The following is a 13,125-nucleotide window of genomic DNA, read 5'->3' on the forward strand; positions in this document are numbered from 1 at the left end:
ACGTTGTTGGAAGGTCACATTTGGCATGGCAGAGGAAGTTCCGTCGGTGGCAGACTTTTTGGCCAGGGAGTGAGGGGTTGAGAACGCGGGATTTTGAAGCAAACCAGTCGAGACCTCCGGCCTTCTTGCAAGCAGAGTCGGCTGCGGTGCCATTTGAAGAGAAAGAAGCGATGGAAGGGGAGCATACTCCAGAGACAGACTTGTCGAACATCACCCGGTTTTAGAACAGGGAGATGAGTTTGAAAGGTCATTATTGAGGTAATGGCCAGATGTTGCTTTCTGACTCTCCTGAGAGTGGACACGCACTTGTTGTGGCCTTTGTGGACTGACCTGAGGGTGCTTTCGGTTGGATTTGCCTTCCAGGAGAGAAGGCAATTGCCTCATCTCATGATTCGGTGTACCAGGAGTGAGAAGATAGGTATAAAAGCTGCAGACGAGATGGGATAAACCTGTGCATGACAGAGCAGGCTTTTGTGGAAGAATCCCACATGACATTAATATCTGGTGGTGCAGATACAAGACCAATTTTAAAGTGAGAGGGCAGCTTCCAGTCCCTACCAGTCGGCCTGAGTGGAGATTGGGCGGAGGTGACTGGAGAGGCAAGAGGGGGTTTGTCAGTTGGGTGGGGGTACATGGTTTCGAGGAACAAGTGCATGGGTTGGGGCATGCAGGACATGACGCGATGGAAGATTACCAATGTGATCCCACACTTGCTGTAAAATTGGTTTGTTTTCTGGATCCCAAGATCAGCAATACAAAGACTGACATCAGGATTGATTGGGATGGAGGGAGGGGTGGCTAAAGACACGAAGAAAGACAGCGCTGTAGGAGCACGATGGGAGTCAGGGTGCAGTTCCACAAGCGATACAGGAAAGAAAGGAAGAAATTCAAGTAGTATGGGAGAAAGACATTAAAAATGAGAATATATGAAGATTAAACATTTCTAAATCGCCATTTAAAGGAATTCATTTGACAGTGTGTGAGGGGAAAAGGAGGAAAGAGGAAATCGTTCTGGGACATTCTTGGGGAATGAATGAGTGATGATGATTTCATTTTTTTTTTGTGAAGAAAGAAGAAGACAGCGTATGGGCTTTGGGGGGGGGGAGAGGGTTGTAAATGAGGATGAAGAGGACTCTTGTGCCATAAGTGAGGTAAGAGATGTAGGCAGCAGATCAAAATAACCAAAGGAGCATAAAGAAGACGGTAGTGAGCACATGATGCGAACACCAGTCTACGTCGACCAACAAATCCGGAATGGAATATTGTACTTTACCTTGTAAGATGGTCACTCGGAAAGGGGAAACGACGTCTTCTGCTGGAAACCGGAAATTCCTCTGCTGGAAACCTCTGCTGGAGCATCCACTCTTTGGCCTTTTCAAAGTGATCGTCATTTGAGCTGGCCAATCAAATGGTAGTCTGATCGGATCATGAAGAGAGAGGATTTGAGGTGTATCGGCACATTTGTTTAAGTTGACTGAGATTTTGGGAGAGAGAAAACTAGTTAAATTAAATGGAGTCGATGAAGAGTCTGGGCAATGCAGTCGACAGGTAGTGGAAGATTTGGAATGATGATTTGAAGTGATGCTTTAATCTCGCTCACCTCTGCGTCCAATGTGGAACAATTTACTGCCGTGGATTTCCTTGAGGCTCTGAGACACTGGTATCACTGTGGCACTTTTGAATACCTTTCTGGACTCCGATCTTGTATATTCTCACCAACTCATCTCTTGTCTATCGACACTTTCTATCAATTTACCTCTTTGTCACCTTACTTGTACCTTGTCTACTCGGCCCACTTGGTTCCAATTAGGCTTCAAGTTGAGCCTTTTTTTGATGTTTTTGGGTTGCGGGTGTCTTCTGATACCTCAAGGAGATGGATGCCTTGCCTTGCATAACTCCAGGTCACCTGTGGGCAAGGTGTAGTACCTGTCAGCCCCCCTAACCAGGATAATGGTCCGCAGCCATGTGGTTTAAATGGTAGATGGCTCTGCACATCTGGTGGACGAGAGTCCAGTAGACTCCAACAGCATGGGCGGAAGAGGGTGAATCCCCAACAGCCAGCAGAGTGATGGAGAGGAGTGGCGGACCCCTGTCTATACCACACACTTACCCATGTTACCAGCCATAGAAAGGCAATATGATGGCAAACGCCATCATTGCCCGAGGAGACACGACATGATTTTTTTTTATGGCGCAGCTCATAGGGCACAGCCGTCTAGAACAGTGTTTGTCCATCCGTATGTATGTATGTATGTATGCCCCCTCAAATGTATACCAATCAGAGCTGAGGATCTGGTCACATGACAGGGTGATGTAATTACGTCTGATGCCATTACGGCGGTGCGGCGGCTGACTCTCCACACTTTCGTAATACAGTAGGTTTCTTAATACAGTAGTGTATCGTTTGAGTAGTATCTTTTTCATAATAGTAATAATAATAATATAGTAAATATGACCATGACACTTTAATATCAATGTCGTGAATACAAAGTTCGTTGATTGAAGTGGTGTATGGTTCATGAATCAATGATGAGCGGTGTACGGATTAACAACCGCGGAAGTACGGAATATGCCTTGGATTTTTGATAGCATGTTATTAACCCAACCATTGTGAGGTATATAGATTACAGTACATATTCCCTCAATTCTGTAAGTAAAACTTACCTCACGGATGTCGGGATTCCTCCAAATTTCTTTGTCTAAAAAGCTAATCATACATGTTTGTGTTTTATAACATTTACAAGCTACGCCGCTGTTAGATTTTCGGTCTTGTTTTTGATGTAAAGGGAACAGATATCTGAGTCACCCATTTAGACATACGTGCTCGCAATCGTCTGCCTTCGGGATGTCGCAAACTTCTGTTTGACAATTGACTAAATTTTGTTTGGTGTATCACTTGCATTTATGTTTGCAACTGCTGCACTCACTGAGGACTTTCCAATTCTTCTCAAACGTTTGCATGCGATATCCATCTCTCGGAAAAGTTTGTGTGCAGCGTGCGTTTGTTCCGCAAAGGAATTGCACTTCCATCTTGGAAGTGAGAGTGTTAGCCTTTTTTGTTCTATCGTTCATCTCTGGCATAAGGAAGCATTATCTCCGGCCGACTTTGGCCAAATAATTCCAAGTTCGGATTTTTGAGTTTTGTCACTCTCCTGGCACATGGTGGGTGTACCCTGGTGTTTAATAAGGTGCCGTAGGATCTTTACCATTCACAAGCAGGTCCAAGCAGTGGGACAAGTTGGCAGGACATCTCCGAAGGACGTATCGCTCTCGTGATGGTGTAAAGCCTGACCCTGATCTGTCGTGCGTTAAACCCAAAAGGGCAACTCGGAGGCGAGACCATCATGGCCTGAGCTATACTGCAGTCGAGTTCCGATTTGAGAGTTTTTGTTTCTCTGAAACGTTGAGCCTTTGTTTTTCACCAATGGTGTTGGTATAGAATATCAAATGTTCACAAACCAATGCTCTGCTCCCATCCATTATCCTCACACTTCCGATTAAACCTGGGCATTTCCGTGGCTACCACAAAACTTCCTCGTCTCCGACGATCGTTCTTTAATAAATAGGTTTCTTAAATTGATATATGTGGGAAATTACATGCCCAGACCAGGAATCGAACCCAGGTCCTCTGGAAAACCGTACCAGTGCTCTGCCATCTGAGCTATCTGGGCAACCCTGACTGAGCATATAATTTTCCCACACATATGATTGCCACTCTCCGTCAATGCTTCCGGGGCACTCGCTGCCAACCATCGGAGCACCAACGGCCTGAACACGAGAGGGTCTTCCTCCAATAATTAAATCAATTTAATTATTTAATCCTGCTCATTAATCAAATAGGTTTCTGCTGGAACCGAACACGGTCTCTTTCAAATCCAAACCTCTCTCTCAACGGAGCAGGTCTTTCAATATCAGGTTCTGAGTATTCGTCATTTTCAAGAACTCTTTAAATGAAACTCGTTTTCACCGCAGACAGACCCTTGTTGAACCAAACGTATGTCCTCCTTATTGTGTGACGTCAAATCCACCTTTGTTCAAGAACCTCATCTTCGTGCTTTGATTCCATTTGCTTCTTGATTCATTTCTCATTTGATGAATCGACCAATCACTGTGGTCATTAGGTTTTGGTTGGTTGATGTTCCGCTTTACCCTCCCGGTCTTGTCCCACTCTGCCGTCGTTCTTAACCCAATCGACGCCCTAAGTGAGCTTTGTACTTCAGGAGGAATAACAAACTATCTCAGTTATTTGTGTGAACGATTGAAATGGCAACACCAATAGATGTTATTTTAGTGGGTTCTTCATGTGAAAGTTTCACAAATTGTAGATTAACAGTATCCTCGGTGTGGATACTGTTAATCGACAACATGGGATAGGGTCTCACACCGGCACCGATCTCACAAGTTACAACATGTAACTTGTGGCATAAAGGTCTCCAACCAGTCGTAAGTATTTTTTGTGTACCATGGCCTACTTGGGTTTCTCCCCAAGTTATTTAGCCAAAACCATTCCTGATTTGTGAAACTTAAGTATTCATTGGCTCAACACTTAGGAGACAGTCTAATTGCAAAAAAAAAGGAAAGAAGGAAGGGAGGGGGTGGGGGGAAGTGGAATCGGAACTTGTACCATATTTGAGTATTAGCAAAAGTACCGGCGTTGCTGGGTAACAATGAATGGCTTCCTGACGGGAATATGATGCACGCAATCTGTGTCCATCGTCTAGAGGGAATTTTAAAAATAGATCACAGGTACAGTGGACTATGATGCAATGGAGTGACACCCTATCCCATGGAAGTTACACTTACAAACTGCTTACGAAATACCAGGATAGGCTTCTACAATTTAATAAACCATTCGTCGAAGACAATGACATTCGTTTGCTCCTTCAGCTGACAGTTTCGTTTAGTTTCAATAACACACACTAACACACACACACACACACACACACACTAACACAACACACTAAGTAACACACTAACACACACACTAAGTAACACACTAGGTAACACACTTAGTAACACACATAGTAACACACACACACAACACACACACACAGCAACACACACACACACACACACACACACACACACACACACACACACACACACACACACACACACACACACACACAGCAACACACACACACACACACACACACACACACACACACACACACACACACACACAGCAACACACACACACAGCAACACACACACACACACACACACACACACAGCAACACACACAGCAACACACACACACATAGTAACACAAACAGTAAGTGTTTGAAGCCTTACCGAAGTCATTCCTGCCTTTGTTCGTCCTCGTTCGTCACGATTTTTGTACCCGTCGGCAACACACGACGGCATTTTGCCTTAAAGTACAGTAGTGCACGTGCGCGCGCGCGCACACACACACACACACACACACACACACACACACACACACACACACACACACACACACACACACACACACACACACACACACACACACACACACACACACACACACACACACACACACACCCACACACACCGGCACCGATCTCATATAGCGAAATGCGTTTTACCTGACAAAGTTAAATATAAAAAAACAAACCAGAACGAGAATCACAGCCTCGCTTAAATACATGCATATATACATTTAGTTGTAAAATCGTAAGATTTGTTAATTTTTTTCAGATTTCAATCCAGATTTGGACACTATTTAGTCTACAGCATCCACTCGTCATATACAATTCCAGATTTTGATGATATACTTCAATTATGTAATGTTAATCAATCGTGTTTCCAAGGCAAGGCGCGTTTTAGTAGGCCGAAACAAAATGGCGACTTAAGAACCAAGCGTGGTGCAGTGGGCTGACCAAGATGGCAGGCCACCATATTGGTAAACCACCACATCGGTTTTTTTTCTTATGAGCACCTCGTTAATCATCTTCAAAAAGGATGTTATAACACACCCACACACCCAGTTTTTATCTGTTTTAGGTCCAGGTGTATGCATGCAAAGTTTGGGGCCACTAGGTTTCATGTTTTTGGAGTTATGGATGAGACGGACAGATGCACACTGCCTTTTATTATTACCCCTGCCACCAAAGGTGGATGTTGGTTATGTTTTCACCCCTGTCTGTTTGTCTGTCCATTTGTTTATGAAGAAAATATCTCAAAAGTTGTGGACAGATTGGGACGAAATTTGGCAGAGATGTAGGGTATGTGACAAGGACGAAATGATTAGATTTTGGTGAAGATCTGGATTCCGATTCGGCTACTAGAATTGTTCAAGTGATTCTTCACCATTGGGAGATGGGGCCAAAAACGATACATAGCAGGATATCTCAAAACGTTGTGGACGGATTTGGACGAAAGTTGGTGGACTGGTTGGGTGTCTGACAATGACGATTCGAGTCGATTTTGGTGAAGATCTGAACATGGATTCGGATATGAGAATTATTTAATTTTTAAAGTGATTATTCACCATTGGGAGATAGGGCCAAAAACTATACATAGCGGGATATCTCAAAGTTATGGACGGATTTGGACGAAACTTGTTGGACAGGTTGTGTGTGTGACCAGGAAGAATCGATTCAATTTTGGTAAACATCTGGAACCAGCTAGTATAAGTTTTTTTTTAATGATTCTTCACCATTGAGCGATATGGCCAAGCAGGTGGAGGTACACTCTCTACTGAGTGCCGTTCTAGTTATAGATTTAATATGTAGACCACTGAGTAACTTCACATCTTCAAGTCCAAAGTTTGTTGAAGCATCATGGCTGTGTATCGACCTCAAGATGCTCAGCATTAAAAAAAAGAAGGATAGAGCATTGATAAACAACCACTACGCAGGCTTTGATCGGCCTAATGTCCTCCTCCTGCATTGAAGTTCCTTGGAAGGGAAACTCTTCTGACAAGTTTGAACCGTAGCTTGGAGTCAATACATTTCATCCTGACTGCCCAGTTTGAAATCTGCCCCACCTGGTCCTCCCAGCTTTGTCACATGCTTGCAATGGTAAGAGTAGGCCTAGCACAGAAGACATTTCTTAACTATCCGAAGCTGCAACATCTTCCGGTGTGTTTTATGGGTGCGAATGTCACTCTTGCTTGATGAGACGTCGGTGCAGATCGATATTCTTTACAAAACCCGCCATGACAGGGTTCAGGTGATCCATAGATAAACCCGATTTCCTGAATTTTACTTTTTCATTTAGTTGTGCGTAATCTTGATTTCTCTCCGTTCTAACTGTCCACCCTTCCGTCCCCTCCACTGTTCCGCAGTCCTTTCAAGGCAGTCAGGGCCGAGCATATTTATTCAACTCCGTGTGAGTACACGCGTCACGTGGCACCATTTTCAACATATGTGCGACGTTAAGGATGAGCTGCTTTTTCCCCCAGACAGGTGTTATCGCTAAGATTTTGAGATTAAATATTTTTGTGCAGCATGTCAAAGCCAAGTCACCAGTCACTGAATGTTAGCCTTGTTTTTGGGGCCTTGAAGTAAGGTATTTTAGTGCGAGAGACACATTTTAGGTGACATCGGGCAACCTTGTTCAGTCTCGCCTCTGTGTATAAATCCTACTAAGCTTGCATTGCTCGACCCCATCGTTGATTGGACTTGGAGGGAATGGCAGATCCGTGTTGGGCCCAGACCCTCTCCTTATTTGAGCTTGGTCACTAGTTGCTGTTTTCACTTTCTGCTGGAAGAGTAAATTTTCAGTTATCCATTTTTATCAAATATGTTTGGCCTGGCTCAATAATAATAATAATAATCTATCTATAATTCCAGTAATCTCTGTGTGTATGTGTGTGTGTCTGTGTGTGTGTTTGTCTGTGACCGCTGTTTCTTGACAACCACGGGTCCGATATACTTGAAACTTGCCAGGTATATTGCTGGGGACCCGAGGATGTGCCTTTTCAAGGTTTGAAATTAATCGGACAAGTGGTTCCCAAGGTATGGTCACCGTACTCGCAAGCCGTTCGCTTTGGCTTTGCGAATGGACCAAACTATTTCATGTAAATAGAGGGGGGGGGGGGGGGGGGGGTTCTACCGTACTCGCAAGCCGTTCGCTTTGGCTTTGCGAATGGACCAAACCATTTCATGTAAATAGAGGGGGGGGTTCTGTGGTCGTTACTGCCACGTGGTTTCAAAGTTTTTTTTTGTTGTTGTTGTTTGCACGCATGTTTTTTTGCACCCACGTACGGGCACGCCCTAGTAATAATAATAATAATAATAATAAAGGAGTCTCATATAACCCCATCAAGCAGAGTAAACTACCCCCAAGTATCAATGACACGTGTGGCTCTGCCCCAACTCGATTCGGTCCGAAGTTGCTTTTCCTTCATGATGTCATATAGTCTCACTCTTTCTCCTGACATCCTGGGAAAAATATTTTATTTCGTAGTTTTTTGATGCGGACTTGAAACGACAACAACAACCTCGTTGATGAGGTTCGGCCTTTTAAAGTAGAAGATAATTTGCTTTTTATGTTTCCTTCGAGTATAGGGGCAAAATAAACATAGGGGCAATACCCCTGGCACTCACCTGGTGGAATAAACAGTATACTACAGACTAAAGGTATTTTAAACCAATTTGAATAGTTTCCAGAAGACAGGGCAGCATGTAGAATCATACTAACATAATCATAAGACTTTAAACAAACAAACAAAAAATACCTATTTTGGGGGGCAACCCCTACCTCCCAATCAGCAACCTCCCCCTCCCCTCCCATCCTGTATACCTCCTCAGACCCCAATTTTTCTAATGCTTTGAACAAACATTGGTACATCACGGGTGATGAAGGTTGTGGTGAAGTTTCATTGAAATTGTGTATGTTGTTGCATGGAAAAGGGCAAATACCTACTTTCAGGGGCAACCCCCCAGTAGACCCCTCACAGCCCGATTTTTTTTTTTTTAATGCTGTGAACAAACTTTGGTTCAACACGGGTGATTAAGGTTGTGGTCTAGTTTCATTGAAATAGTGTGTGTAGTTTCAGAGAAGAAAGCAAATGTCGATTTTGGGGGGTCATACCTGGACCCACTTTGACACCCCGATATACCCCTTTAAACTTGGATTTTCTTCGTGCCTTGAACAAACGTCAGTACATCACGGGTGATGAAGGTCGTGGTCAATTTTCATCGAAATAGCATGTGTAGTTTCAGAGAAAAAAGCAAATTCCTATTTGGGGGGGTCAAATCTGGATGCACTTTGTCCCAAATGCACTTGTAATGCACCCAAATGTAAATGCATCCAAATGCACTTCAAACCTGGATCCTGGATGCACACCAGACCCCCTTAGAACCCGATTTTTTTTTTTTAATGCCATGAACAAACTTTAGTCACAACATAACGAATATAATTTGTGCCAAATTTGGTCGCAATCCCATCAGCGGTTTCGGAGAAGAAGTTTCATGTGTTTACTGACGGACAGACGACGCGCCATCGCATAAGGTCCCCTGAACTTCGTTCCAGGTGAGCTAATAATACAGTTCCTTGCTTGCATGTCACTTAAAACAATAACGCTTTCTCCAAGGCCCAAATTCATCCAACCTGACAACTCCTTACTATAGGCCCACCACCCCTCTCCCATCCCTGCCAAAATATAATGGTCCGATCCAGTGCCCTCTGCCCAGTGATCTAAATTAACTGGATCTCTGGTTTGCTGAAAAAACTGAAGACACCGGCCGCCATCTTGGTACTCACCACAACATGAAAAAGCTTGATTAAAAAAATATAACAGCTCAGTTTATTTAAAAACTGCTAATCTTTGATCTTTTTTCCACGTTGTTTACTATGGAACTTTTGGTTGGTAGGGAGTCCCAATATGGCGGCCGCGTGGCCTCGTCAATAAACGCACTCGTCGGCCGGTATTTCTTCCATATTATAGAGCTCAGTGGCTCTGCCCCAGAAATTCGTAATCGTAAATCTCTTGGTCCACCTGTCCTGCACCAGGGCCAACCCGGTAACAATTTCTATAGATGGAAAAGGTGTAAAAACTGAGCTTTTGGAGGGAATTTTGCCGTTAAGTACATTTTTTTCCCTCAGAGATTCGTCACAATAGACACAAACTTGAGAATGTTTGCATGAGAGTTTGAAACATTTTATCGGTTCCTACAACTAAAGTTTTTCATCTTTGAGACATACGTCGTCTCCTCGGACATGTGCTATGCTCACATCGCAAGGAATGATCCAGGGCAGGTTTCTTTGATGTTAAGGCTTTGACATCCAAAATATGTAACAACATTGATGAATCTTACAATGGAAGGATGGGACAATAGGTTGAGCTGACGAGTAAGGAGATGCCACTGTCAGATTGTCAGACTTTTGGGCTTGTCCCACTGTTAGACCCACATTCTAACTTGACTTTTGCTTAAATTAACCCCCCCTCACAAGGATGAAACACTTCAGTCATAATTTGAGACATTTTGTCACAACCAAGACTAAAAAAGGCTCAACTGAGTCTAGTCCCACAGCTTCGACAGATGCGCATTAAACATGCCTGAAGGGGAAGAATTTGAAGAATATTTTTGGTCAGAATTCCCCACATTTATTCAGGGTAGACTATGCATGGAATGTAGTTTGTTTATCAAGCATTTTAACGTTATAGGGCTTGGTCTGGTTTATGTGCTTTCAGTTGAGGAAATGGAGCCCTGGTGTTGGGCAAGCGGCTAGGGTGCCGGCTTAGGATCCTAGGATCCTGGGTTCGAATCCCGGTCAATCGCTGAATTAACGCCAGGGGGTTGACTCAGCCTGTCATCCTTCCGAGGTCGGCAAATTGAGTACCAGTTCACTGGTAATTCCCTGTTTGTCGTAAAAAGGCGACAAAAAGGGTTGGCGTCAGGAAGGGCATCCGGCCGTAAAACATTGCTTCATAAAAGTTTTTTACATTACACATTACACTTACACATTTTTATGTAAAACATAAAACAAAAGTCAAGCTTCAAAAAGGGGACCAAAAAACAACAACAACCACGGTCCCCGAAAAAGGCCAACCCCCGCTTGCGGGGAAAAATGGCCTCTAAAGGTGGTAGTTGAGGAAATGGATGGTGAAGGATGGCAAAAGTAACTTTTATCCCGAACCACTATCTCCATGCGTTTAACTTGTTCAGCAGCTTTAAATTCTGGTTGTGGAGAAACAGCGGAATTACCCCTAAATTGTTTGATCCCACAAGTAATGTCTCGCTTCGGAAAGCATGTACTGTTGAAGTTGCTTGGTGGCCGCGGAACACACTGGATGGATCGCCAGTCCATTCCCCACGGCAGGACGTCCAATTTGCTTAAAGCGCAAGCGCACAATGGCCTTCCATTTTCAAGAGATACTGTGGGATCTTTAACATCAACAAGTGAGTGTTTGCAGATAGGATAGTCAGCTTCATATTAGCTAAATCCAAATGGAAATTGAAGCCAGACGAAGCATCTAGGAAATGTGATGTTGAGGGGGCAGTGGGGTAGTGGGGGTGGACTGGAAAGTTCAGTGGGGAGAGCTAATGGTGGTGGGGGGGTATGAGAGTTAAATCAGATTGATGATCATTCATGAAATGGCACTCAAAATCACACTGATCGTAGAGAACACACATCTCCACATTACTCAAAACAAATTTTGTGACGAGGCAGGTTTGGGCCTGGAGGAAGGCATAAGCAATAGTTTTCTAATCGTCCTCTTTTCTCAAACACCAAAGAAGCCAAAACAAAGTGAAATCCATGAACGATGCAACTCGATTAACATAATCCTCTATCTAATACATAGAACCACAGTAGCGATGGAGTTGAATTTAACACTTTTGGTTTAATGTCACTTTTGGGACATTTAGGGTGAACGTGGGGTGTGGACCAGCCGAAGAGCGGGTTCTGCTGACGGGGCTGCATGCCGTCGCAGACATATACTGTGAAAACTGCAAAACTACGCTGGGATGGAAATACGTAAGTGACACCGACATGGCATTTTCCGACTGTTCGTGCGATCCTTGCTGTGAAATTCCAACCGAGGAGGTGTGGTGGTGGTAGTGGGACCGTGGAAGTTTGGGGGAGGAGGGAGGGGTACACGGTATAAAGCAAATGAACACTTCTAGGAATTTTAGGAAAGAAGTTGGGGATTTAAAGAGGGGGATTTGGGGTGTTTTAACGGGGGTAGAAAAGATCAAGGATTTCGTTGGGGGGAGATGAGAGATGGTGGTGAGAGTGTGAAGAGAGTGAGGGAGTTTGTTCCAGACGCGGGAGAAAAGAGGAATGAAAGAGTGAAGGTGAGCAGAGTCTTGATTTTGGCAGTTTCACCAAAGAGGGTTTCTGGCAGATCTTGTGCGACCTGTAGGAATATTTGGGGGACAGAGCACAGAGAGAGCTGGAGGAGCAAGGCCGGAGAGGAGTCGGTAGAAGACAGAAAGACCACCAACCTGCCTGCGGTGAGTGAGAGAAAGGCCCTCAGAATCAGCTTCATCGTGGGAGATTTCAATAATTCTGAATGTTTTGGTTTCAACCGCGTAAAGCCGAGCGAGGTGTGAGGCAGGAGCACCGGCCCAGAGGTAAGAGCAGTATTCCATCAAGCTGCGGATTAAAGCTTTGTATGTGGTGAGGAGCTCAGAGGTGCCCAGAAAGGACTTCACACGATGGAGGATTCGCATATGCCAACTTGGCTTTGGAGGCCAGCTTGGAAATGTGGTGTTCTCAGGAAAGATCATGGCAGATTGTGAGACCCAAAAGCTTGAGTGACAGAACTTCAAGAGGATTGTTCAGGAAGTGGATGGGAGGGTTGTCCAGACGGTCTTTTCGGAGAGACATAGTAAGAGTGTGAGATTTGTCAGGATTGAAAGACATGTTCCACTTGTTTGACCAGTCTGATTTTGTCCAGGTCTGCAGAGAGTGAGGAGGCTGCAGACTGCCGATCTGAGGGATGAGGAATGGAGCGGCAGAGAGTGGAGTCATCAGCAAAGAGATAGAGAGGATTTTCAAGAGAGTCAGAGAGATCATTGATGAAGACCAGAAAAATCACAGGGCCCACAACACTACCTTGGGGAACTCCAGCCAGAACAGGAAGAGGAGATGAGAGAAACCCATTCAGGGCCACACGTTGACGACGACTGGAGAGGAAGTCCACAAGCCATGACGAATTGATTGGATTTTGGTGAAGATCCGGAT

General features: G+C 44.4%; 1 protein-coding gene across 7 annotated transcripts in view; it reads left to right on the plus strand.

The window, feature by feature from the left end:
• The window catches only part of LOC137439895 (protein yippee-like 1), a 92,582-nt gene that overhangs the window by 44,838 nt on the left and 34,619 nt on the right, over window positions 1–13,125 (plus strand). For 6 of the 7 annotated variants that reach the window (XR_010987016.2, XR_013621357.1, XM_068136110.2 and 3 more), the window contains exons 3-4: window positions 7,274–7,317; window positions 11,805–11,913. Coding sequence is in view for 5 of the 7 variants with exons in the window: in XM_068136110.2 (XP_067992211.1) it covers window positions 7,274–7,317; window positions 11,805–11,913 (153 nt within the window). In the remaining 2 variants the exon portion in view is untranslated. Of the gene's footprint in view, window positions 1–7,273; window positions 7,318–11,804; window positions 11,914–12,838; window positions 12,988–13,125 lie in introns of those variants that run through there. The other variant, XM_068136114.2, reaches the window with a different exon arrangement.

This window comes from Myxine glutinosa, chromosome 14 (genome assembly GCF_964187855.1).
Source record: "Myxine glutinosa chromosome 14, kmMyxGlut1.1, whole genome shotgun sequence".
Classification (NCBI taxonomy): domain Eukaryota; kingdom Metazoa; phylum Chordata; class Myxini; order Myxiniformes; family Myxinidae; genus Myxine; species Myxine glutinosa.